Source organism: Rhinolophus sinicus, chromosome 18 (assembly GCF_057876585.1).
Source record: "Rhinolophus sinicus isolate RSI-liver-muscle chromosome 18, RSI-T2T, whole genome shotgun sequence".
Taxonomy (NCBI): domain Eukaryota; kingdom Metazoa; phylum Chordata; class Mammalia; order Chiroptera; family Rhinolophidae; genus Rhinolophus; species Rhinolophus sinicus.
Window position 1 is genome coordinate 97,785,531 of NC_142518.1, and position 27,380 is coordinate 97,812,910.

The following is a 27,380-nucleotide window of genomic DNA, read 5'->3' on the forward strand; positions in this document are numbered from 1 at the left end:
GTTCTTCTTTATGTCTCGCTCTCTACTCTCCCTGGCTGAGTTAGAGCCCAAGGCTTCAATAGCCATCTATATACCATCAGCCCCCAAATTTGTATCTCCAACTCAGACTTGTCTCCCTACTAACTGACCACTGTCATCTCTTTTTAGATGGCTCAAAGACTTCTCAAAATCAGTGAGTGATTGAATGAGTAGTGGTGGAGAGAGAAATTACTGAAGTAGTCACACAAATAAATGTACAACTGCAACAGTAATTAATCAAATCTGGTACTAACAGAGCCTCTTGATTAGGAACCTGACTTCATCTGGAGTCTTCCCTGTGGAAATAATGCTTGAGCTGAGATCTGACAGGCCTGGAGGAGTTTCCTTATCACGTAGAGGAAAAGTCAAAAGCCTTAGCAGGGCTGATGAGGCTCTATGTGATCTGGCCCCCTGCTCCCCCCTTAATTCCCTCTCCAGCCACACTGGCTTCCTTGCCCTTCTGTGAACAGACCAGGCATGATCCCACCTTGTGCATTTGATGTTCTCTCAGATATCAGGACAGCAGGTATCAATATAGTTTGTTGGTTCCCCCCTCCTTAGGGTTCTGCTCAAATTTCAACTTATCAGAAAATCCTCTCTTGACCACCCTATATAAATTAGCACCTCAACCCCCCCCCCCCCCGCCAAACACACATACTCCCTATTCCCCTTTTAGGCTGAATTTTCCTGATCAATTTTCTTTGTAGTACTTATTGCTATCCTACATATACATATAATATACATATGTATATGTACACACAAACACATAACATGTGTGTATTTATTCCATGAAGGCAGGGATGTATTCTGTTTTGTTCACTATATAACAGAACTCCCAGAATAGTGCCTGGCACACAGTAGGGATTTAATAAATATTTGTTAAATCAATATTGTTGAAACAGAGAGTGAGGGGAGCAAAGACTGGCTGCAGGGTTTGGGGCCTGAATGATGGTGTTACGTCTTAAGGTAATATTGAAGATTTTTCAAAATGAGGATTGGGACCCCTTGCCCCAAACCTCTAGCTAGAGTCCCTGAACTGCTTTGTCTATTGTGGGTTCAGAGATGTCCTGACTCCCTCTGAGGCCAGCAGAGGTCTGTGACAAGACCATAATCGTAGGGGTCTGGGCTCCCTTTCTCTTACCACGGAGAGAGAAGGAGAAGGTAGTGATGAATTAAACTGACTTTCTCAATTCCTGAGATTCAAAGTGACATCAGCGTGATTCCAGCCCCACAACTGATGTTTCAGGTGTTGTGTTATTGACTCTGTGTGTGGTTTCTGGGCAAACAATTGACCGCCTATTTTAAGAGACAATATCGCTAAGTGCTTTTTTTTTTAATGCAAAAAGAAAGAAATAAAAAAGAGCTACCTATTTTCCTCATTCCTGCAGGTGCCCAACCCGATTGACTTGTTGGAGTGCATTTTCTGCATTCTTAATAGATAGCTAGCAGGAAATGTCTCCTGTAGCCCCGCAGAGGGGCAGAAAGCAGCGAGGGGAGGGTACAAAATCCCTAGCCCCAGCTTCCGCGAGCCCTGAGCTGCTCTAAAGGGGGCCAGACAGCTGTGGCCATCAAAACGCACCTCTGCCCAGCCATTGCTTGGGCCACTGCATCTTGCTGTATTTCAGCTGATGGTTGGGAATTAAGGTAAGAAAAGCTGGGGACTCGTTTTGGTGGGGACGGATGGAAATTTAACGGGGAAAGAATTGAGGTGCAGGGTGGGAGGCATGAGGGAACTGTGAGCATCACATGCTTTGCTCAGTGAGATAACAATCTGGTCCCTTTGGGGCTTTTGTTCTAAGTTATTATTGTGACAACTTCTCTGACTCCCCACCCCACCCCCGGGTGCTGGGTACCGTTTTGCAGAAGTGTGGTTAGTGTGTCCGTGTAGGCACTGGGGTAGGGTGGAGCTCAAACAGCTGATATTGGATTCTGTGTTAAAATATTTGGGCAGTTGATTGGGCAATATTTCGAGGTCTACTTGGAGTCTGTATATTTTGCGTGTCGGGGAAATTGCAAGCTACGGTGTACTTTTGAAGTTATGCTGTTCTCACTGCACACCTGGCAAAGCTTGGCCTTGGGTTTTTGTCTGCAAGGGGCTTTTACTACAAGCCAGGCACTGATAAAAAACATCTGCTCCAGGAAAGTCCCATCCTTTTTTCTGCCTCACTGATACCCCTCAGTTCCAACTTTGCAGCATCCTCTTCTAAGCCAGACCCACCTTTACCTCCAAGAGGGCTCACTGGAGGATGAAACTGCTCCAGAGGTGCAATGATATGCAGTTCTGCAAAGGATTAAGCCAAATAGCAGTTCTCAGAATTGTAACATCCCTCAAATACAGATCCTGTCCGCTGAGGGCCGACTGCAGCCCAGAGAACTGCTTGTGAGCTGGATGTGGACCAGTAGCCCATGACTTTCCTTTGAATGCGTTTCCAGTGTTTGAATAGGAAGAAGGAGGCAGAGGGCGTCCTTGTGATTTATTCAGGATCCCCAGTTGCGCATGGTCTGAGCCTCCCAAGGTGATGGGACTGAGACGTTGTTTCTGAATTTCTCTATCTCTACCCTTTCCTGGCTGTGGCCAGGTGGCCTGTGGTCACTACCCAAGGAGACTAAGACCATGTTTCAGGTCCCAAGTGTCCAGACTGCTGCTTCTCGTTTCTCGTGGCTTCAGGGAATCTTAGAAAAGACAGATTGCAAGCTGTGTCAAGCCTAAAACAGTGGCCACAGGCAGTTCTGAGAATAAGAGTCCTATAAAGGTGCTAAGCAGCCCTTGCAGGAGAGAGGCTTCAAGGAGAAGCCCCGAGGGAGGCACAGATGTTCTGCCTGCATTCGCTAAAGGAAACCAGAGGCTTGTTTTAGGTCCCCTAGAAATTAGAGGCCAAGCCCTCACATTTGGTGTATGGGGAGACTGAGGTCCACAGAGGGTAAGGCACTATTAGTTCTACCTGGTAGACAGTAGGGGACTGTGGAAAAAGTAGAGACATAGAAGCCAGAGAGACCTGGGTGCAAATCTCAGCTCGGCCACCACCTAGCTGTGGTGGGGGCAGTTTATTTCACGTTCTCTAAGCCCCAATTTGCAAATCTATAAAATGGGCATAATAATACCTACTTTGAAGGTTGTAAAGATTGGAGAAAATACACGTATGCTTTCTAGCACAAAGTAATTATTCTGTAAACTGTAGCTTTAGAAAAAGTGCAGCTACCACATTTATCATTACTTTATAATTCATAACACCTCTGCTTTAGTTTTTGCTAATTTTTGTAATAGATTTGACATATAACTAACTTTAGTGTGCACAACATGTTAATTTGATAAATTTATATATTGTAATATGATTCTTATTGTAGCCATAATTATCACCTCTCATGTTGTTACCTAATTATCCTTTCTTTTTAGTAGTTGGGATGATTAAGTTCTAGTCTCTTAGCAGGTTGGTGATGATTATACAACATTGTTGTCTGTATTCACTGTACTATGCACTCGATCTCTAGGACTTATTTTACTACTCCTTGCAAGTTTGTACCCTTATACCACGTCTGTCCTGTTCCCCCACTCCCACCTCCTGGTACCTACCATCTAACTTGCTGTTTTTACAAGTTTGGCTTTTAAAAATTCCACATATAAGTGATATCGTACAGTACATGTCTTTCTCTGACTTATAATGTGCTCAAGGATAACACCTGTGCTTTATTTCTTCAACTTTGAGTATCCAAATATATATATCATGTGCTTTTTCATTGAGTGATCATTTATTTACCTACAGCGAACACACAGATCTTAAGTGTATAGTTTGATGACTTTTGACAAATGCATACATCCACATATAACCTTTACCCTTGTCAAGATAAGATGTAGGGTATTCTCAACACCCCTGATTCCCTCCTGCCTCTTCCCAATTTCCACCCCACAGGCAACCACTGTTCTGACCTTTATCACCAGAGATTAAGGGGAATCATATGTGGTCTTTAGTGTCTGGTTTTTTTTTCCCACTCAACATAATGTTTTTGTGATTCTTCCATGCTAGTTTGTTCCTTTTTACTGCTGAATAACTTTCCATTGTGTGAAAATGTCACAGCTAATTTATTTATTCTCCAGGTGTTGGACATTTGGGTTGTTTCCACTTTGGGGCTGTTATAAATAAAGCCGCTAAGAACATTCACATACAACTCTTTGTACGGACATATGTTTGCATTTCTCTTGGCTATGTGTACCTAGAAGTAAGATTGCTGGGTCACGTGGTAGGTGTATGTTTAACTTTATAAGAAACTGCCAGTTTTTCAAAGTGGTTGTTCACATGTTTTTTTGCAATAAGGGTACAATGGATTCATTTTTCAGGTAGTGCCTGGTTATGCTTAGTGTGGCTGTCAGCTGGGGGAAAACAGAGTGATGTGTTCAAAGGCTTCTGGAGACAACATTGTCCATTTATGACTGGGGCTAGAATGATTCTGAAAGGAGAACTTTTTAGAAAGGGTCCCCTGCTCACAGCCAGATTCCTTCCTAATGTCCCCGTCATAATTTGTTGATGCTTTGAGTAGAACCATAAAATAACAGACTGCAGAATTCAAATATTCTAACCTTTTCATTTTATCCAAGAGGAATCTGAAGCCCAGAGACCAAGTGGTTTCCCAAAAGTCAACCCCAGGCCCTTTGACTCCTCTAATTGGTATAATTTCCTTGCATTGTGCTGTCTCTGCATGAAATGGCATTATGGCCTTCAGCCGCTGTTTACTGAATGCCTGCATTGTGCTAGGTGTTAGGGATAAAGAAATGAATAAGAAATGGCTCACATTCTCAAGGATCTGGAGGACTAGGGAGGGAGTCAGGCTATTCAACTCTATTCATTTTCATAAGAATTAATAGATTGAAGGTGTCTTTAGGTGGAGCACTGCTGTCAGATTGGGGGGGGGGGCAAAGATAAAGGAGCTTCTCTAGTTAAAGGAAGGTCACAGCGCGTTTTGAGTGCCTGCTGTGCGCCGTTTTCTGGCCTGAGTGCAAAAGGACAGAGCTCAGGTAGGATACAATGTTGGAGGCCAGGTTTAAGGCGATACAGCAAACAGCTATCAAACATTTACCATATTTCAGGCCCTGTTCTAGGTGCAGAGGGTAATGTGGGGGGCAGAGCTGACAATCTATCAGGCGCTTTTCACCAATGCTGCCACAACATATAAATGTAAAAAGTGTGTGAGTGTAATTGTGTGTATTTTGAGATCTGCATTTGGTTTAGCATATGTCTGTCAGGAGGCCTTAGGACCGATGTGGTTTATAATTGCTAGTTTCTAAGATGGGGTGGGAAGTAGGTGCAGGCTACTATCATATATATTTTCTGGCATCAGGGAGAATTTGGTGTGTTTTAGTATCTTGCATGGAAGCAGTTAAGATGGAAAGCAGTGCTTACGATGAAAACGGAAATTGTCAGTATGCACTGGATTGCTTAGCCAGCTCTACAGGGGAGCTCACCCTTTGTCCAGGGGGATCTACATATAGTTCTGGGAGGAGGAAGGCACTTCCCCAGAAGGATGTTACTCCATGTTTTGGCCCCATTGTCCTTTTTTTTTCCTTCCCGTTTTTTGATGGTCTTCTAATCATGTTGACAGACAATACTTCTCATTTGTCAGGAAGAGCCCCTTCAGCACTGTGTAGGGCTGTTTTGTTTCCTGAACACTGACCATACCAGGCTCCCCAACTGGTCCTCAAACCAGTGCAGCGTGGTTGTTGAGCCTGTACTCGGTAGGAGCAAACTGCTTGCCCCCAAGGATGCTGGCCACGGAAACTATAGCCACGCCACTTGGATAAATATCGCCTGTAATATTTTGCTTTTGATCCGTAGTGATCACCTGTGTCTCAATGGAAGAAATGAAGATGAATGCTGGCCAGATGCAGAGGCCTATAAAGACTGAATGGAATTCCCGGTGTGTCATTTTCACCTATTTCCAAGGGGACATCAGCAGCGTAGTGGATGAACACTTCTCCAGAGCTCTGAGCAATATCAAGAACCCCCAAGAACTGAGACCTTTGAGCCAGAGTGAAGATGTGCTCCTGAGGAATGGTGAGCTTGTTCAGAGGGGGGAGAAGGCTGAACTTCCCTAAGGCTATCACTCAAAGACAGTTCTCTGATGCTCTTAATACACTTAGACAAGTGTGTATATTTGTTGAAGGCAAGTCACACTGCCGAGTAAGAAGCTGCTACCCCTTTCTTAGAAGTTTTTTTTTTAAAGATTGTATTACTTGATTTTATTTTACAATAGGTGGTGGGCACAAAGAAATCTTCCTTAATAAAGTTGACAATTAGTTTCATTCAGAACATTTTTAATAATGAACATTAAAAAAAAAGTATTCTTACAAATTCTTCTGCAATCCAAATATACAATAGCTTGGAAAACAATGTTTAGAAAACAAAAGCCAATGTAAAAAGACAAATTAAAACAACTAGAACAGTACAGGTTTTATATGGCTCTGATTTTACAGTTTTCTTACTGCATCATCAATGTCAGAAATCTGTTCCTTCAGCTGGCTCCACTGCTCAGGATTTAAAGAAATAATACCCTTTCTTCCTGGTTTCATTTCACCTTCTGGATCCATCCAATATTCCCTAATATCAATTAGGACTCTCCCTTTAAAGTCTCGAATGCTGACGTACCCCACCTTTCCAATCTGAAACATGTTATCATCTCTGCTGCTGCTACTCTGCTTAGAAGATGCCAGGGCTCTTGAGGTTTCACCAGTCTTTTGCTTCTTTACAGGTTTTTCTGGAGTAACTTGCTTTTTCCTCTTTAACTTTTTGTCAACTTCACTGTCAGAATCGCTGCCAGAAGAGCTTGAAGAAACAAGTTCCTTTGATTTAGGCATTGCTCCGCTCCTGCAGTCTAACAACCTAGTGCTTGCTCGCTTGCGACTCCTTTCTTAGAAGTTTAATGTGAAAATGAGCACTGTTTAATGAAAGTACTTCACCTATTTCATTGTTTGCTCCATTGCATTAAATGCTAGGTTAACTGCTCGGTATACAGTCAGAACACCAGAATTGTTTGCTATTATCACCATTATCAGTATTGTTTGTAATAGTAGTATACAATCAGAGCACCACAATTGTTCGCTATCATCGGTATTACTGTTAATAGCACTAGTACTACTACTCCTGGCCCGAAAGGGGCAGGAACACCAAAAGATTTGTGATATGAGAAAGCATGTCCTATGCAGGTATACACTGCCTCCTCTCAACCAATAGTGGATGATCTGGTGATAGTGGGAGGGGCCAGAGGCTGGTACATGGAGTCTCCCCACATCCTTCTCCCCCACTCTTAACAGTATCAGGGGTATGTGTCTATTGTGTGCACTATTGGGTAATATTTTTAAAAGATGCATTCTTATATTGCAAAACAATTATTTCAAGAGCTATGTCAAAATAAGCTCATCAAAATATCCAGGTGTGGAGAAAGCCATAACAATGAAGCTGGCAAGGGCTGCAGTGTAACTTTCATGGACCCTAGCCTCTTTGGCCATCATGGGCCCCTTCCTCCAGAAAAATATGAAAAAGGATATTTTGTGACCGCATTGGTATAAAAACAAATATAATCCAGGCTGGAGTCATTTTCATATATTCCTTATCATTATTGTATTCATTTTTCTTCCAATTTTAAAAGAAGTAAACAGCATTTTCATGGGCTCCTAAAAGTATTCATGGGCTTAGGCCTGCTGTGCCTAATGGAGAAGTCACCCTGCCAGGTGGATGTGAATTGATAGGGCTCCTCATCCCCTTTTGAAATGTGCAAATAGACCAGGGACTTCTGCCTGCAGAAGAGCTCACCTGTTTCCAGATGTCATCACTCTGGCTTTCCTCTTTGGGTTTCAGTGGAGAGTTGGTATATATCCGATGTACTCACATTTGCAGAATTTACTTCTCTCCTAGAAATTCCTTTTCTAGTCAGGTGACATGGTTTTCTCAGAGACTTGTGAGTTAAGTAAACATGTGGGAGGGGGTGTGGTAGCAGCACATACTAAAGGAAATGCTGTAGAAGATCTTGTTAAAATGGCACAAGGAGGTGGGAGGGAGGTAATGTCCAAGAGAATGCTGAGTACTTCAGAGTGGGAGCAGCAATGACTGATCTTGAGTCATTTGGGGAATTTGCATGTGGTAAGTGGGATTCAGAGGACCTACCCATCTGACTTCTCAGAAGGGTCAAAACCCCAGGCTCTTCGTGCACAGACAAGTCTGCCAACTTTGGCTCTTTGACTCTTTGATTTAGATCTGAATACACTAGCTTGGGTTCATTACAATCACTCCCTTGTAAGTACTATCCATCCATAGTTGCTCACTTCCTCTATCCTGCTTGCCTGGTAAAACCTGAGATAAAACCAACTCTCGGTCTATTGACCCATTTCTGTGCTTCATTTTGCAGCAATTCTCAAAAGTGGCAGCTGCATCCTTCTAGTAAATTGGAGTCATGTTTAACTCCTCTCTTTATCTCATACCTCACGTTAAATCATTTGAAAAATTCTGTAAATTCTACCCTCAAAATAGTCCAAGATCTGACCACTTCTCCCCATCTCCACAGCTATCACCTTGGTCCAAGAAGCCACTATCTACCCCCTGGATTTTTGCAGTAGCCTCCTACCTTGTTTCCCCGAAAATAAGACCTAGCTGTACAGTCAGCTCTAATGCGTCTTTTGGAGCAAAAATTAATATAAGACCCGGTCTTATTTTACTATAAGACCCGGTCTTATTTTACTATAAGACTGGGAATATAATATAATATAATATAATATAATATAATATAATATAATAGCGGGTCTTATTTTACTGTAAGAGTGGGTATAATATAATATAATATAATATAATATAATATAATACCTGGTCTTATTTTACTATAATATAAGACTGGGTCTTAAATAATATATTATAATATAAGACCGGGTCTTATATTAATTTTTGCTCCAAAAGGCGCATTAGAGCTGATTGACTGGCTAGGTCTTATTTTCGGGGAAGCATGGTAATTAGTCTCCCTGCTTCTGCCCTTGCTCCCCTTCAGTCTATTCTCAAGATAGCAATCGCAGTGACACCATTAAAATAAAAGTTATATCACAGCATTCTTCAAAACTCTCCAATAGCTTCCTGTCTCACTTGGAATCAAATACAAAGGTTTTAATGGGGCCCTACCTCATCTGGGCCCCGGTTAAAACTTTCTGATCTCATATCTTACAACTTCTCATCTCACTCACTCCAGTCTCGCCTCCTTGCTATTTGTAGAAAAATGCCAAGTACAATCTTGCATCGGGCCCTTTGCTAGTTTTCCCCCCTCTTCCTGAAATGCTCTTTCCCCAGATAATTACATGACTTCCCCTTTCTTCATTCAAATCTCCATCCAAATGTCCTGTCTTCATACAGGCCTTCTCTGAACAAACTATTTAAAAAATGAACCCCCACCTGTCACCCTCTGTCTTACCCTGTTTTATTTCTTCTTAGCATTTGTCTCCACTGGACAAATTATATATTTATGTGTTTCTTGCCTCCTTCCAACCCCTAGACTCTGAATCCCATGTCAGCAGGGACTCAGTCTGTTAAGTGCTGCTTTCCAAGTACCTAGCCCAATGCCTGACACATGGAAGGCTCTCAATAATTATTGCTTCAATGAATGAGATTGGGATTTGGATTAGAGGGTATTTCTGTCTGCCATAGATGGAGTCACTGCAGAGAGAGGGATTATGTGATGGGTGTATAGCTTTTGAACCAGGCAGTCTGGGGCCAGGCCAGCTCTACCATTTATTAGGTTAGTGCACAAGTAATTGCGGTTTAAAAGGTTAAAAATAATTGCAAAAACGGCAATTACCTTTGCACCAATCTAATATTAACAATATGATCTCAGGCATATCACTTCATCACTCTGTGCCTCAGTTTCCTCATCTCTAAAGTTGAGTATTAGTTAACTATAGGAAGAGTCAATGAAATAATGCATGTCAAACTGCATGTAGTAAGTGCCACATGGATGTTAATTATTTTTATGGTGGTGGTGCCAAAGCTTGACCTGTGTTTTTCAATGGCTAGAGTGGACATGAGAGTCTGCATTCAAAACATTATTATTACAGAGCAGCAAGCAGCTCCTGTAAGCCTTCAGGTTTTCCAGGGACTTGTGCTGTGTGGCAGCTATACTGTTTCCCATGCCTTCTGACCTCTGGCCAACTAAGGGAACTTGGACATGGCCCTGTTTCTTGCCCAAACCAGTCTTCGCAGGCCAAACAGAGGCAGCCTTCTTCTCCACCTACGTTGGTTGTTGCGTTTTCTGTGAGAATCTCGCAGATCCCTTGACTGTGAAGATGTCTCCCTTGCAATGTGGTATGGGCTAGGCAAATGTTTGTCTCGCTGGTTGCGCAAAAGAAGCAGAGAGCCTGTCTTCCTTGAGGGCCTCTCTTATCACAGTTAGGAGTCAAGTTTCTCATAAGCTCTGCTGCCTCAGAGGAAGGCCCCATGAAAGAAGATGGTCCCCCAGTGGTTCTCACTTGAGGTGTTTTATGAGATACAGGCAGCTTCACAAATGGTGGGAAATCCATAATAAAGTGGCCATTCCTTACTGACTGTTAGCATCCCCTCAGCCCCTGAGTCATGCCTAGAACAGGCTCGTATTCATGGACTCCCAGCGCCGACTGCCCCACATTCTAAGGGCACTCAGTCAAGCCAAATACGCAAAGCCCAAACAGACCTGTGTGGCTGGGACATGCCATCAAATTTCCTGGCTGCTTTTCCCAAATCAAAGTTATTTTTTTATTTGCTTATGCATAATTTACACTGGCTATACTTCAGAAAACACAAGCTGAAGGTATCTTTGAATTAATCTCCCTTTAAAAAAAGGACATTGGTGATTTCAGAGTAGGTAACTTGAGAAGCTTCAGTAGTTACCATTGGGGGAGGCACAGTCCAGGCGCACATCCCACCCCATATTTTTCCTGTCACGGCTTCCAGCCCAGCCCCTGGCCTGACAACATTGCTTGAGGGCTGCTGAGAAAGTGAGGGTGTACACCTGAGCCCCAGAGTTCTTTTATAGTCGGTCTCAAAAGGTCCCACCTCCTTTCTCCCCTCCTCTGAAATCTAGTGAGTGAGGAATAAACACTGTGTTTCTTCTTTAATGTGAATACTATGAGATAGAGTCACGCTTGTTGTTTATGGTCCTTCTGAACACTGACAACTTGGTGTCTTCCCTTCCAGTTAGGGTGAGGAAACTGTCAACATATTGTTGAGCCACTACTGGGTGTCAGACACCAGGCTACAATTACTGCATCCACTTCAGTGGTTTAGAAAGGTCAAAGACTGGCAAACTGAATCTATGGTATTAGAAGATAGGAGAGTGGTTTCCTTCAGGGATGGGGTGGTTAGGGACTAGACGGGTGCATGGCGGTCATGTCATGTTCTGGGGTGATGGTCATGTTCTGCTTCATGCAGTTTGTGAAAATTCCCCAGCTGCACACTTTATACTTGTGCATTTTCCTGCATGTGTATTGTACTCCACGAAACCACTTTACAATGGGTACTCATATCCTCACTCACAGAGGAGGAAACTGCAGCCCAGAGAGGGTAAATGACGAGGCATATCACAGCAAGTGAGTAACTGATTGAAACCCAAGTCAGTCAGACTCCAGAGCCAGTCTCTTGATTACTTCACTGTCCTGCCTCTGTGATCTTAACAACGCCATAGCGAGAGTGTTAATATTGCCTGAGTGTTAATGTTGCCCACAAGGACTATTGCTAATGCTGTTTACAATGGCTAACATTTTTTGAGTATAGACTCCTGTGAGCCCGGGAGGTGTCATGGATTATCTCACTGAATCCTCACACCAACTTAACTCTCACTCTGCCCAGGGCAACAGATTCAGAGTCAAGTGACTCGTTCAGGATCCCACAGCTAATAAGGGGTGGCTGTTCGCAACCAAATCAGTTTGATTCCAGATCCTGAGCTCTTAGCCACTTTGAAATAGTAGCACATGTTCTGTATTTCTTCTCCATTTTCATTTGGGAAAAGGAATCTGGATAATCATTAAAAGGTGAGGTACCACAGGGAGGTGAGTGAAGGAGAAGGTGGGACTGTCTCCTGTAAGCTGTCCTTCTGTTTCCAGTGTTTTGACCTCCGCTAATACAAAGAATATAGAGGGTGTCAAAAAATGTATACACATGTTAAGAAAAGAAAACTGTATTAGAAATGTAATACTCAACATATACCAATAACAAAAGATGAATACAAGTCGCGTTTGACTTATGCAATGACAAGAGGTGCTCAGTGGTTACCATCAGCTGATTACGGCGAACTACTGCTTGAGTTGTATACATTTTTTTGGCACCCCTGGTATAATACAAAGAAGGCAGAGGGAAGAGTCAATGCATGCAGACTGGGCAGGCCAAAGTTTGCACTTTCATGGTGCAAGATGTGGGTGTGTGTTCTGAGGGTTCTTGGGTTCAATTTCATCATAAAGCAGGATTTGTATTAAAGGGAGGGACAGAGAGGGGAGAAGGAAGAAAATTAAAAAAGAAAAACAAAACAAGGATAGATAGAAGAAAACCAGGTAATTGTGCATTGATCTTTCACAGTTGTGATTCAGATTCACCGAGTGAAGAGGTTTCTTAAGGTTTTACTTAAAAATAACTTTTTCTGATAATAAAAATAATGTGGTAATTTTTGAAAATTTTAGAAAACACAGATAAGCAGTCAGGACACAAAACCATGTGTGCATCTATGCACACATACTAAGTTTTACAACACAACATTATTTTGTACATATGGGTCATAACTTTTTTTTAATCAGCAGTAGTTGTACATCTCTCCATGCTATTACATGTTCTACATCATTTTAATAGCTCAAGAGTACCCTTTTTATAGATGTATTAAAATTTTTGGACATTTAGGTTATTGCCAATCTTTTACTATATTATAAATGCTACTTTGAGTATCTTTGTAGCTAAATTTTTACACACATCATTGATTATATCCTTAAAATAAATTGCCATCGGTGCAATGACTGGATCAAAGCGTATAAACAAATTTTAGGGTTTTAACATATACTGGCAAATTGCTTCCCAGAAATGTCATGCCCATATGCCACCCCTTAAACCCCAGTAGGGTGGGAAAGCATACTACCTCTTTGCAATGTTGGGGAGGCATAGCCAGTAAACGCATGAGGTTTGGAATCAGACAGCTCTGCGACTTACTAACTGTGGCCTTAGGCAAGTGACTGGAACCACTCTGAGTCTTTTCCATCTGGGTTGCTGTGAGGATCACATAAGATCATGTATGCGGGGCGTTCAGCAAAGCACCTCCTCCAGAGGAAGTGCTCAGTAAACAAAAGCTGTTCTAGTTTTACAGTCTTGCCTGCCCAGTTCTGATGTGTTCTTCCTTGGGAATGGACACACACTGAGCACAGGCTACTGAAATCTCCTAGGGCCAGTATCTACTCCATCTTCACATCAGCCCTGGAGTGCTGCTGCTGGGGCTTCTCTTCTCAGTCTTTTTCTCCCCTCCCTTCTCGGCACTGGGTGACTGACGGCAGGGAGGATCCTCAGGCGTCCTACATTACCATTTCGTTTTTCCTGGGTTGGTTACATGGAATGTTGCAAACTAGGAAAGAAACCTATGAATGTGAGCACAAACTGGGTATATAAACCGAAACAATGATTAATAATAATAACAGCAATAGCTATCACTTATTGAGTGCCTATTATGCACCAGGCACTGTGCTAAGCCCTTTACGTGGACTGTCCCATTTAATCTTACAACAGTCCCAAGAGGCTCTGAGATGGGAGAGGACATGCTCAGTGTCACACCGCTAGGAAGTGGCAGAGCTGGGATGGGACTCCAAGGCTGTCTGACTTCAAAGTCTGTGCTCTTAACCTCTTGGCATGCTGCTCTACTCATTCATATAGGAAGATTTAGAGTGGAGGGCTGTGTGTGTGTGCATATGGTTGAGAGTGTGTACATGTTTTTGTGTACATATGTGTGTCTAAGCACGTGTGTGCATATGTGAGTGCATTCGTGCATGTGTGTATTTATTAGAATAATATTAAGTCAGGCCTTACTAACTGTTAGACACACTGCAAATTCCCGAGGATATGATAGTGAACAAAAGAGAAATGGTCTCAATCCTCAAAGCAGGGCAGCCGGTTAGCTCAGTTGGTTAGAGCGCGGTGCTCTTAACAACAAGGTTGCTGGTTTGATCCCCACATGGGCCACTGTGAGCTGCGCCCTCCACAACTAGAATGAAACAGCTACTTGACTTGGACCTGATGGATCCTGGAAAAAAACAACACACACTTAAATAAATAAAAGTTAAAAAAATAGAAGAGACTGGAGAGAGAGGTCTTCTGGGGTAGGAGCAAACTTTTCAGTGCCTAGAAATGCTTTCTAGAAGGTTCTGGTCTCTTAGATATGTATATGAGTGTATGTGCGTGGTGTCCCTGTGTTTGCTTAGGCCCGGGGAATGGTCTGCCAAATGGTCTGCTGGTTTTACCCTAAAGGGGCAGAGTGGGAAAGGGAGACTAGCACTCTCTGAACAGGACCTGGTCTTAGGACCAGAGGCCTCAGGAATTCTAGAGGCATGGATAGCACTAAGAGATAGGGTCTAGATGCTCAAGAGTTGGAGTATATGGAATGGAAACATTTTGTGTTCCTATGGAAAGGAAAATCCAGCCTGTCCCAAGTGTCCCAGAACCAAAGTGTTCCTTACCTGTTCTCCATTCATTAATTTAGTTTGGGGTTTTAGGAGGCGGCAGAGTCTTCCTGGGGCTCCCTCTCTCATCTTCAGAGGGAAACTTGGATAAGAAAGGGTCATCAGGGCCACTTGTAGCAGCAGCAGCAGTAACCTTGGGCCAGTCCAGGTTGTGGTTTAGGATACCTTTACTGGTTCACAGGGTACAGGGGTGTGATTGCTGGAGAAGTGGGCTCAAGAAGCCTCAGAAAGAGTGGCCCATCAAGTTCAGGGTCTTTTCTGTTTTCTTTTTTTTTTATTTGGGGAAAGGGAACAGGACTTTATTGGGGAACAGTGTACTTCCAGGACTTTTTCCAAGTCAAGTTGTTGTCCTTTCAGTCTTAGTTGTGGAGGGCGCAGCTCAGCTCCAGGTCCTGTTGCCATTTTCTAGTTGCAGGGGGTGCAGCCCACCATCCCTTGCAGGAGTGCAACCAGCAACCTTGTGGTTGAGAGCCCACTGGCCCATGTGGGAATTGAACCAGCAGCCTTCGGAGTTAGGAGCACAGAGCTCCAACTGCCTGAGCCACCGGGCCGGCCCCCAGGGTGTTTTCCACTCCACGTGACACCAACGCCCAAGCCTGGTATAGAAAAGAGCCTTTCCCAAGGCCACCCAAGGCCCACTATTGGGTTGCTGTGAATTTGGGATTAGGGTACTCTGTGCCTCCCCACAGGATACCATCCAAACTGTGCTCTGGTGCACTCAGTGACCAAATGGGATCTTGGACAGTGGCACACCACCCACTCCCCTTAATATTTCAATCAGAGAATTCTGGAAGGGAAGCAGTTAACAGAAATATTCGAAACACACTGGTGCCTTGCATTCAGCGCCTACGTCATATGTATATCTGTAGGGCCAGTTCAGATGGAAATTGCCCAGTTGTCAGAGGCTACACATTGTTTCTAATTTGTGCTTAGGACATGCAGTACCCTCAGTGAATATGAAACACCGACAGTGATTATACTAGGTCAGCTTATTCACTCTCTTTGTGCTATACAGTGCCCTGAATTGCTACGGCTCTGCAGATAATCAGTTTTCAAAAGTAGCATGCATCCCCAGGAACAAATCTTAATATATGTGTCCTTGGTCTTGATTTCATTAAAAGACGCCAACCATTACCCGTTGTTTATTGTGAATGATGTGAAATGTTGGGCAGAATGTCTATGCCATGCAGGTTAGGGCTTTTTTTTTGGTCTTATCATCTGTATGACGTGAGAAGTTATGGTGGTGGGTGGGGGCATTCCAGTATCACTGGGCAGACATGTCAGACATTCTTACCTTGTGCAAAATCCAGGCAAATTGAACATTCAGGAGAGTTACAAGAGGCACATGTGGAGGAGGAGGAGACCAGACAGTCTTCCTTTGTATCTACACCCAAGCCCCCCCTTCATTATCTTGGGTAGATGAAAGGCTCAAGGCTTTAAGTATCACCTGCCAGAGCTCTCTCTCCCTCCTTCCCTCTTGCATGAGTGAGTGTTGAGAATGGGGAAAACATCCGTCGGTGTCATGAACTATCCTAGACTTCTTGAGAACTCAGAGTCAGCGGCTATTATAGGCACAATTAGAAATAGTGTCTGAGACCAAAGGAGACTCCATCCCATTACCCAGTCCACAAGAACTTCGCAAGAAGAAACTGAGTGAGTTACTGCTTGACCTTGAGCACTGTGCTTTTGCAGGAAGAGGTCCAAGCAACTACTTCCCCACCCCATCACTTATCACTCCAGCTTAGATCCCTAGTTGGCTAATCTGCTGTGCTACCTTGGTCCAGCCTCTTAATATCCCCAAGCCCTGGATCCCTTTTGAAAATGGAGTTTCGACCCCTAGACTTTGGTGAGTGTTACCAAAGTGTTACCCTTTATAAAATTCTGTGGCGTCCTCCTATTCTGTGTACTCAAAACGCCAGCTACAAAATAAAGCCAAACAATAGCAACAACCAAACACAAATCACCGTTAATCAAGCAATTCTTCTAGAAAAGTTTCCTTGAAGGGCTAGTTGGACAAGGGTACAAAGATATACTGGGGCTGCCAAAAAATGTACACAAGTGGACACTTTGGTCAACGTTGCTCAAGCTGTAGTTCGCCATAATCAGAAGTGTCTGGACGCTGATGGTAACCACTTTGAGCACCTCTTGTAATTGCAGAAGTCAAACGTGACTTGTATTCATCTTTTGTTATCGGTATATATTGAGTATTACTATTTTATTTTTATTTTATTTTATTTTATTATAAGGAGGGCGCAGCTCACAGTGGCCCATGTGGGGATCGAAGCGGCAACCTTGGTGCTACCAGCACCATGCTCTAACCAACTGAGCTAACCGGCCACTCCCTTGAGTATTACAATTTTAATACAGTTTTCCTTTTTTCATTTATTAGTTTCATGTGTACAAAACACTGTAATAGTCAGATATTTATCATTTATACCCCTCACAAAGTGATAACACCCCTCCCCCATCTACTACCCCTCTGACATCGCATACAGCCGTTACATTTCCACTACCTCTATTTCTTATGCTGTACTCCACTTCTTGTGGAGTACATATATATGTGTATGTGTGTATATATATATATATATATATATATATATATATATATATATATATATATATATATAAAATTATAGTTGACATTCGTTATTATTCAGCTTCAGCTTCAGGTGTGCAGCGCAGTGATCAGGCATCTACACCATCTCTGAGGTGGTCTCCATAGTAACACAAGTGTCCATCGGATACCCTACAAAATCTTTACAACATTATTGATTATATCCCCCAAACTGTCTTTCGTATCCCTGTGGCAATCTTGTGGTTACCAACTGTGGTTTCTAATCCCCTCACCCTCTCCCTTATCCCCACCCCCTCCCATCTAGTAACCCCCAGTTTTTCCTCTATGTCTCTGAGACTGTTTCTGATTAGTTTGTTCATTTATTCTTTTCTTTAGATTCCACATGTAAGTGAGATCATATGGTATTTATCTTTCTCTGTCTGACTTATTTCACTTAGCATAATGTTCTCTAGGTCATCCATGTTGTTGCAAATGGTAAGATTTCTTTCTTCTTTATGGCCACGTAATACTCCATTGTATAAATGTACCACAGTTTCTTAATCCAGTTGTCTACCGATGGGCATTTCAGTTGTTTCCATGTCTTGGCTATTGTGTATAGTGCTGCAATAAACATAGGGGTGCATAGACAGTTTTCCTTTCTTAAAATGTATATACATTTTTTTGGCACCCTCTGTATATGTGTGTGTATACATGCGAAGATGCTCATTTTAATTTTGTTAATATAATTGAAAAATGGAAATAACTGAGCTGCCCACAAATACCATCCATGTTTGTTAGTCACATTACTACTTATTGATGGAATACTGTGCAGCCACTTAAAATGCCGGTGTTGGCTCTGTTCATTGTTATGAGAGGATATTTGTGATATTCTAATGATGCGAAAGCTACCTTAAAAATAGTATGTGATGTAAAAACATGCATACATGAATAGAAACAAATCTTAGAAAGGAGTACACCTAAAGGTGGACAATGGTGTTCTCTGGATATTATGATTCGAGTGTTGTTGTTTTTTTTAACCTTTTCTACGTTTTCTTCACATTAAAAAATATAGTATGCATTAACCAGAAAAATGTTACTTGCATTTTGAAAACAATAAACACTTAACATGTCTTCTAAATCTTCCCTTTCCAGATATTGACATGCCTCCAAATCAGTGGCGTTTCTCTTCTCAGTGGACAAAGCCAGAGCCGGAAGTGTCTTTTGCAGATGGTGCCGCCAGCTGCAGCATGAATGGGTTTGGTCCCATGGCTATGGATCAGTACTCAGTGCCCCTGACTGGGAGCCCCTCTTTTCAGCCTGGAGAGCTGTGGCAGTTCTCCTCCCCAGCCAGCCCCAGGTCCCCAGAGCCTGATTATGATTACCCTCATGCCTTCTCTGCTGAGCACCTGGTTCCAGAGGCCCAGCCTGATGAGAAATATGAGCCCCTCCTAAGTCTCCTTCAGCAAGACAGATGTGTAGCCCATCCTCAGCAACCTGCCATGTGGGAGGATTGCAACTCTGCCCAGATAGCCGGAAGCATGGGATTTCCCTTCAACCTGCCTTCCAGCCCAGGCCACTGTAAGGAAATGCCTCCAGATACTGGGAGGCTTGCCTCTGATTGGTTGGGGTTGAGAGTAAGTTGGCATGAGATGAGGTGTCAAGACTAACTGCTGCCACTCCGGACATGGGGCTTCTGAGGGACAGAATGTTCTGCTTAAATGTTCCATATATCTTCACTAGGCTTCATTGGCATTCACAGTTTAATGACCATAGGGTTACACAGAGAGCCAGCCAGATGGACTTGGCCAGGAATATTCACCCAGTCTATTGACTTGGACCTATCCTAGAAAAATGATGGGTTGCTGCCTAAAATTGTAGGGTCTGCATTCACCTCACTATGAGCCACCAAATAATCCATTTGTAAAACAGAAGTCTGTGCCTCAAACTCTATCCTCCAAACAGGTTGGCAACTCACAATGATGCCAGGCTCCTGGGCAAAAACAAGGGCAATCTATACCAGCCATCTGCTCCACACATTAAAATTCAAAGCAACTGTAGAGGCAGCCCCATTACTGCCTGGAGACCGGCACAGAGCCTGGTTATATGTGGCTCGTGCCTGCGCACTGGGCTCCTCCTGCTTGCTTTCCCTTGGGTTCCTGTTTCCTAACCATCACCCCTCGTCCTGAACTAAAACACTTCTTCACTCACTCACTCACTCACTCACTCACCAAATATGTAATTAGTGCCTACCAGATGCAAAATACCCATGAAAAAAACAAGACTCCCTTCTTTGTAAAAGGATGGGGAAGAATTGGCCTGAGGTATACTTTCACCAAAAGAGCTGTTCTACAAGATTTGCCATTCATATGAAATATTGGTAATAATATATATTTTATAGTTTCATGGGGCCAAGCCTACATCCTTTGGCATAATGTACTCTTGAGTGCATTTTCTTTCATAGCTCTGTAGTCCTTACATATCTGTGGTTCTAGTGTCCCATGCCTGAAAGAAATCGCTAGATGCTGCTTCGACTCTGAACTAAGTGTATGGTACACAAAGGGCCTGTTCAGCATAGCCTCCCTAAGTCAGGCACTGTTTCATCCTAATGTTGAAAACAAATTTCCCATTAAAATACCACTCCACCATTTCCAGAGTTTGATTAGGTAAGTACTTTAAAAGAGTAAATCATAAAAATGTCATGCTTGGGAAACCTATGAAAATTCTCTCCCCTGTACTCTTTTTCAACAATATGCTCCTACTGGACTCAGAGGGAAAAATTAGGCCAACTGTGTATATATGCCTGTGCGTACACACAGCAGAGCCCTGTTTCAACAGTTGGTTAGAATACAGATGGCTCAAATTACCACTTTCCAAACATAACAACTCTATAGTTCAAATCTAATCAGCAAATATTTAGTGAGTATCTGTTATATGCCAGGTACATCATGGCAAAACTATAATGCAGGCATTATCCTAGTCCCAAAACCTTTAGACACAGTCTCAAACAAATGTTTATCACTGAAGTCTTGACTGCTGCCAGCTCTCACACTCGACTACTAATGTACTCGACATTACTCATATTAATTGGTGATTGATGGTTCGGGATATGTTGATGAAGTTAGTGGCCCTTAATCAGGAACACTGCCTATAAGATGGGAAAAAGGCCCACGGGGGCTTAAAAACAGAAGCTTTTCTGTTTCGGTAGCATCTAAGAAAATATGCCAGGTGTCCACAAACTGAGGGGCTGGTGTTTTGGGGGCCCTGGGGCACAATTGGGCACTTTCTAACTTAGCCCTAGAGATTTCATTTTCAATCATGTTTCTTTTCTAGGCAAGAAACGATATTTCACCCCAGATCGTGGACCTGCTAGTGCCAGCCTTGCAAGTGAAAGTAAGTGTCTGGTTCTGCTTTTGATAATGCGTCTCTGTGTCCTGAGAACAAAGTTGATAAGTTTGTAGCATAAAAATCAAGATCTCCAGCAACTGAAAGACCCTCATTTCTATCATTTAGTATTCTCATAGTTATAATTTGTTTCATCTTAGTCTCAAAGAGCCCATGCACTTGATATCTTGACCATTTTCTTATTTTGCCACAGAAGCAGAAAAATGAACAAGTTCATGAGGATTAGCTTGCTCTGTCCCAGATGTCAAATTTTCAGCTTAGAGTATGGGGCTGCCCCAGGACTCTGCAGTCAGGGAAAATGACACTGGAGGCCATGGGCCAGGACTGTGGGCTCCACGCTATTTGAAAGTGGGTCAAATGAGAACAATCTGGGTGGAATGACATGAGGATCTTCACGGCCTGGGTTCGAATGTGGCTTCATTACTTACTAGATTCAGGAACCTGGTCCCATTATTTAACCTCTCCACACTTCGGTTGCCTCCTTTGTAAAATAAGGGTAAAAATAGTGTCCACCTCGTAGGGTTTTTGTGAGGATTAAGTGAAATAAGTAAATGCTTAGAATGTATATCCTAATGTAAATTAGCCACAGTAAGCCATGAAAGGTAAGCCTACCAAACATATGGTAAGCCTGGCACATAGTACCATCAGAAAGTGCCTTTTTGGAGGGCATCCTGTGTGCTGCAGACCATGTTCCATGTTGTGTGTTTGAGAGGAACAAAAGGAATAGCTGCCACCATGGCCCCTGATCTCTTTGCAGTCACTTTAGTCTAGTGTGGAGTGGAGGGGAAGGGCAATATATAGAGCTCACTAGAATGTCAGCTCCTTGAGGGACTTTGAGGGATGTGCCTCCACATCCCCAGCACCTGTGACAGTGCCTGGCATAGAGGTCAATACATATTTAATTAATGAATGAGTGCTGCAAACAATAACGACATTGATAAAGGAAATGATACAAATAGTACAAATTGTACTGCCAATGTAGTACAATTTTTTATTTGTTTGAAGTCCTTGTGTAAGACAGACAAATAAGGCACAGACCACCCTCAGTGATTACTTGGCCATGCCCAGGTGAGGAGATAGATTTAGGGCTGGTTCAAGGGCCTTAGCGTGGCTGAGTCAGGCTTCACATCAGTCTCTGCCCAAGGGAGTAAGCTCTGCTGGTCTTCTAATTAATGAAATTCAGGATTATAAAGTCCTTATTAACCATTTATACATTTTTAAAAAAAATTGTAAGCCTTGGAATTACTGAAAACTTGAGGCTTTAAATTGTTCATAGACCAAAAATAACAGCAACGACATGTATGGGTGGTGACTATGAGCCAGATACCCTACACACCATCCTGCTCAGTCCCCACAATGACCTTGGGATATGTGTATGAGTGTACCCTAGGCACCTTACACATTAGGCATTCAGTAAATAGGGATTGAATGAATGAATAAACATCCCCATTTTACAGATGAAGAGACCGAATCCCAAACGGGTGAAAGGACTTGCTGTAGGATTCTAGCAAATGGCAGAGGTATTATCTCTCTGTTCTGTGTCCAAAAAAATCATCAAAATCATAAATTATAATAAACATAAATCATCAAAAACAATTCCAACTTAAATCAAGTGCACAACAGTGAAAATTAGCAACTGGTAAAATTGTTTCACTGTTGATGGGTTCACTGTCTATCTGTGGCCAGGATACTATCCTAGAGTAAGGGGAGAAGGATGAGGAAGGCTTGGAGAGCATGCAAAGGAGCAATATTACCTTGAGAAAGGGGCAGGAGATGAGTAGAGTAGTAAAGAGTAGTTGAGGGGAGGTGGTTATCTTGCTACTGTGGCCCTGGGCAGAGGCAGGCAGCAGAGCTTGTGGATTGTGAAGGGGGTAACTTCCTAGGGCTCTGAATAGAAGGACCAGGAAAGCTCGCAAGGCCCATGCTCTTAAGCCAGTCTTCTAGTCTTGCCTGAGGTTGAGATCCACAGTGGGGGCTGTTGGGGGCTTGTGAAATGTATGGACTCTGCACCCTTACTTCCTGTTTCAGTAGATTTGGCATGAGACTCAGTCATTTCTTTATAGGTTTGATTCTTTATGTATTTTATATTAACCTGATTTCAAAGTGAACTGGATGAACCTTTCAGTAGGAATTTTGGTAGTTCTGAAAGATTTCCTCTGTGAAGCCCAGATAAATATTTGTCAAAGGAAGGAAGGCAGAGCCTCCTGCCCCTCCACTATGGCCTAGTCCCCTCATGCGGGTTGTCACATACCTCTGAGGCAGTGACCATGTGGAGTAGAAGAGCTATCAGCCGGAAGGGTAGTCAGACACCTTTCTGGAGGTGAGTCCGAAAAATTTTGGTGCCAAAATTTTTAGCAAACTTGATTTCTTTTAAGTCTGTAGATACAGATACTGGCTGTACATTGCTTCAATATTTACATATAATAATGACATTGATATTGCTATTTGCCAGACACACACACACTGTCTTGGTCTCTGCTCTCATCGAGTTAATAGTCTAGTGGGGAAGGCAGAACACCTGCCCTGCCTTCCCCCAAAAGTGGAAAAACAAAATTATTTAAAGTTATGATAAGTGCTGTGAAGGAAACATTACAAGGTGTTGAAATAAGGAAAGACAGGGGCCAACTTTGGATAAATTGGTCAAAGAAGGCTTCCTGGAGGAAGTAACGTGTGAGCAGGGACCCAAATGAAGCAAGGGAACCAGCTTTAGGAAGAATTGGAGTAGAGATGAGGGAGGTAGAGGAAGCTGCCCCTGCAAAGGTCCGGAAGTGTGTGAAGTATGGGAACAAGGCCAGTGTGGCCAGAGTGTAGTGAGAAAGGGAGAGTGTGCCACGAGACCAAGACCAGACTGGAGAGGTAGACGGGCCAGGTGACATAGGGCCTTATGGGTCATGTTGAGAGTTTGGATTTTATATTCTAAGTGACTTGATGAGTCCTGGAAGGCCCTTATTCAGTCCAATGTGCATGTAATAAGGTCACATAAGCTATTGTAGAGAGGATAGATTGGAGAAAGGCCAGAATGAAAACAGAGACCAGTCAGGAGGCAAGAAGCATGAGATGATAGCCTGGACTAGGTAACAGCAGTGGAGATAGAAGTAGATGTATTTGAGATCTATTTGAGAGGTTTAGCTCTTGTGATTTGCTAATGCTCTGGATGGGACTGGTGAGGAAAAGGGAAGACTCCAGGTTAGCTCTTAGGTTTCGTGCTTGAGCAACTGGGTAGATAGTGGTACACGTATCAAAATGAGGAAGATTGTAGGAGGCACAACTCTGTTGTGACCATGTTAAGTCTGAGGTGCCTATAAGATACCCAAGTGGATATACAGTTGTATATGTAAGTGTGGAGTTCAGAAGAGAAGTCTGGGTAAACTTTTGAGGTTGATCGATACATAAATAACATTTAAAGCCATTGAATGATGACCTAGGCAGAGGGTATAGAGTAGATAGAGAAGAAAGAAGAGCAGAGGACAGAGTCCTGGACTGTGCCAGTATTTAGAGGTTGGGGACACAAGGAACCAACAGAGGATATAAACAAGGAACAGTTACTGAGTGAAGTAGTAGGAGAACCAGGTGAGTGTGGTGTTACGGAAACTAAAAGAGAAGGAATGTTTCAAAACACAGGGAGTGATCAACTCGGTCAAGGGCTTCTGAGAGCTCAAATGAGAGAAGGACAGAAATTTCTATTGGATGTGGCAACATAGATTTTGATAACCTTGTTAAGAGTAGTTTTCATTATGTGATATGGACAGAAGCCAGATTAGAGTGGGATGAAGAGTGAATGGGAGATGAAAAGGGGGAGATAGTAAGTGGTAGCAGCTTTTTAAAGAAGGTTATCATTGAAGGGGTAAATAGAAATGAGGTAGTAGCTAAAGCGACTAGTAGGGTAGGGTGAGTTGTTTTGTTGCTGTTGTTGTTATTTTTTGCAGGTAAATAATAGAACCTATTTGTACGGTAATGGGAATGATCCAACAATGCTCAATGATGGAGCAAGATGGGTGAAGTCTTTGAGAAGATAGAAGGGACGTATGAAAGCACTGACATTTGCTAGGAAAAGGGAACATTCTAACATTGAAAATGTGCAGAAGAAAAAGGATACAGATGCAAATATATTTGCAGGCTTGTTTGTGGGGAGTCTACAGAGTACTAAACAATGATTTCTATTTTCTCAATAAAAAATGAGGCAAGATCATTAGCTGAGAATGAGAATGTGGGATATTGAAGAGGGTAGAAAAGTATGACAAAGTCTTCTTGGGCATTGGAAAAGCAATCTTGCTCATAGACAAACATGAGCAGATTTCTGAGAGCTGATCTCAACTCTGAGATGTTTCACATGGAAACGGTCAGCTGGGTTGTGTGATCTTCATCGGTGTTGATACCGTGTTTCCCCGAAAATAAGACCAGGTTTTATATTAATTTTTGCTCCAAAAGCTGCATTAGGGCTTATGTCCAGGGGATGTCATCCTGAAAAATCATGCTAGGGCTTATTTTTCGGTTAGGGCTTATTTTTTGGGGAAACATGGTAGGTTAGTGTAATGCACAGAGAAAGCAAATGGTGAGGCTCAACCAGGGTTGAGGTTTTGGCAAGTGAGCACGATGAATATAGAGCAAAAGGAGTTAAGGGTATTTGCAAGTGAGTGATTATCATAAGGGCTCATTGTATCTAAGCTGCACAAAGAAGGAAATGGAGACTGGTAGAGGGTGATGGGTAGTGGGAGGTAATGGAATGAAGGATTAGGTTATGTAAAAATGCCGCAGTAAATCAATGACATGGGAGGTGGTGGTTGAACAGTGGATGTTTGAAATTGAGATGAGAAGGGTGCCACCTGTGTAGGTGGTGACAAAATCTAGCCTGTGACCATCGCAATGTCTGGCTGAGGTAAAGTGAGGTAAAATGTCATTAGAGATGAGGAGAATGACAAGAATCATGAAAGTGAAGCAAAATAAGAACCAGTATCTACCTACAACACAGGTGCTATTTTTATCCTCATTTACAGATGGGAAAATTGAGGTTAAGGGAGATTAAATAACTCACCCAAAGTCAAGGTAAGTAAGTGCCAGTCAATTTTTTTCTGACTGCAAAGTCCCTGGTCTTACCTACTAAGCTAAGCTGCAGTGTGACCACACAATAATTCCACTCTACTTCAAATAAAGACACTGTCTCTTTGACAAAATAGTAGCTAACATTTGTTGAGCATATATGTGCCCAGCACTGTTCTAAGGGCTTTATGTGTGTTTAACTCACTTAATCCTTACTGGAATCTTATGAGGTAGGTATCATTAGTATCCCCATTTAATAGATGAGGAAAGTGTGGTTCAGATAGGCTAGCTAACTTGCCCAAGCTCACACAGATAGGCAGTGGTGAGGTCAAGGTTCAAGCCTGGGCTCATTTGATCCCAGAGCCAGCTTCTTCCTCATGCTTATCCTGTTTTTCAGAAACCCAGTCTCCAGAGAAAAAAGATCTATTCTTTTACTGAACTTCAGTTTGAAGAAGATGATTTTCTCCTGTGAATCCAGATGGTCTAAAGACATCACCGTCCTTTTCTCTTCTTGCCACTAGAGAGCACTGAGTCAGGAGCAAGTTTCTGTTCTCCCTAAAACTGTACACTTTTCTTCCTTGGTACCTATGCCCTATGGCAGGGGTTTAAATCTTGTTAAGTGAACCCCCAGCATATAAAAAGAATTTTTCAGGGATCAAGAGCATAGAGGCCCACCTGCTTGCTCATCCCACCCTGCCACCCACCCACTGCTCCCCTACTTAGAAATCATAGTCCCCTTACCCTTGACCAGCAAGGTCCTTCAAACCAGGACTGACTGGATTATCCCATAGTGTTGTCTCACTTTCCAACTGAATAGAAATACCAGGACTAGCCGAAAAGCTTTCCAGCCTTAACCAGACTGATGCCAATTTCACTCCTGCCGCTACCAAAATAAGAATGAACATAGGGTGGGCAATATCCATTGAGAATAGGTTGAGACTGGGCTTTTCCTGCATCCTCAAAGTCTGGAAAGAAGCTGAAAAGGTCTCAGGCTGGCCTGATAAATGAAATACTTTTGCTTGGAAAATGCGATTCCTTAATTCTAAAAGAGTGATTCCAACAGGAATTGCTGAGAAATCTGAGAACTAACTTATTGGAAGTCAGTTAGTAAGCAAACTGCCTCATTCCAAGCTGGGCCTAGAGTAAGTTCTGTATCCAGAGCATTTCTTAGCTTTAGTTCCATGAGTTATTGTCTACCCTCACTCTGAGGGTGAGGACGCTGGCATCTCACACCCCACAGGTGTTCATCTGGACTGTGGGGGCACCTTGCAGCCTTCCACAGGGGCCCACCTGATTTCCATAAACAATGTAACCTTTCCCTTAGCTCTTTCACTGTTAGTGACATCTGGGAAATATTAACTTTCTTTTCAGCACAGAACCATTGGGGCCACCCATGTGGATCACCCACAGCATCTTAGATGAATTAGAGATTAAAGGCAAGACTTGGTCCAAGACATGGCACTAGGACCTCTCTGCGCATTGCTCCAGATAAAATGACAAGTTTCTCCAAATTCATTTACCTCTCCAATCTAGTATACGGCTTTGTGGCCACTGCGAGTTTGGTACCTACCTTGTGACAAACTCAGAAGCCCCTGTTGTTAATGTTCCCTATTCACACCCCACTTGCTCCTGTGTAAAAGCTCAGGGTGAATAATAAAATTTCACTTTTCTGGA

The 27,380-nt window shown here is 42.8% G+C and overlaps 2 protein-coding genes across 2 annotated transcripts; one reads left to right on the forward strand and one right to left on the reverse strand.

The window, feature by feature from the left end:
* The first annotated feature begins 1,465 nt into the window (after positions 1-1,465).
* VGLL1 (vestigial like family member 1) lies at positions 1,466-27,380 on the forward strand. The gene is made up of 5 exons (XM_019714661.2): positions 1,466-1,662; positions 5,844-6,062; positions 18,420-18,845; positions 20,598-20,657; positions 26,104-27,380. Exons 2-5 carry the CDS (start codon positions 5,861-5,863, stop codon positions 26,142-26,144), a joined length of 729 nt encoding a protein of 242 aa, XP_019570220.2. The 5' UTR covers positions 1,466-1,662; positions 5,844-5,860; the 3' UTR covers positions 26,145-27,380.
* Positions 6,218-6,895, reverse strand: LOC109436231 (activated RNA polymerase II transcriptional coactivator p15). Its single transcript, XM_019714662.3, has one exon. The coding sequence runs from the start codon at positions 6,860-6,862 to the stop codon at positions 6,476-6,478; it is 387 nt and encodes a 128-aa protein (XP_019570221.2). The 5' UTR covers positions 6,863-6,895; the 3' UTR covers positions 6,218-6,475.

Excerpts from the sequence above, each read along its gene's own strand:
- VGLL1 (XM_019714661.2), top strand. The coding sequence starts at position 5,861 with ATGGAAGAAATGAAGATGAATGCTGGCCAGATGCAGAGGCCTATAAAG. Across the intron at positions 6,063-18,419 it reads AGATGTGCTCCTGAGGAATG|ATATTGACATGCCTCCAAAT; the intron begins GTGAGCTTGTTC and ends TTCCCTTTCCAG. Across the intron at positions 20,658-26,103 it reads TGCCAGCCTTGCAAGTGAAA|AAACCCAGTCTCCAGAGAAA; the intron begins GTAAGTGTCTGG and ends CCTGTTTTTCAG.
- LOC109436231 (XM_019714662.3), bottom strand. The coding sequence starts at position 6,862 with ATGCCTAAATCAAAGGAACTTGTTTCTTCAAGCTCTTCTGGCAGCGAT.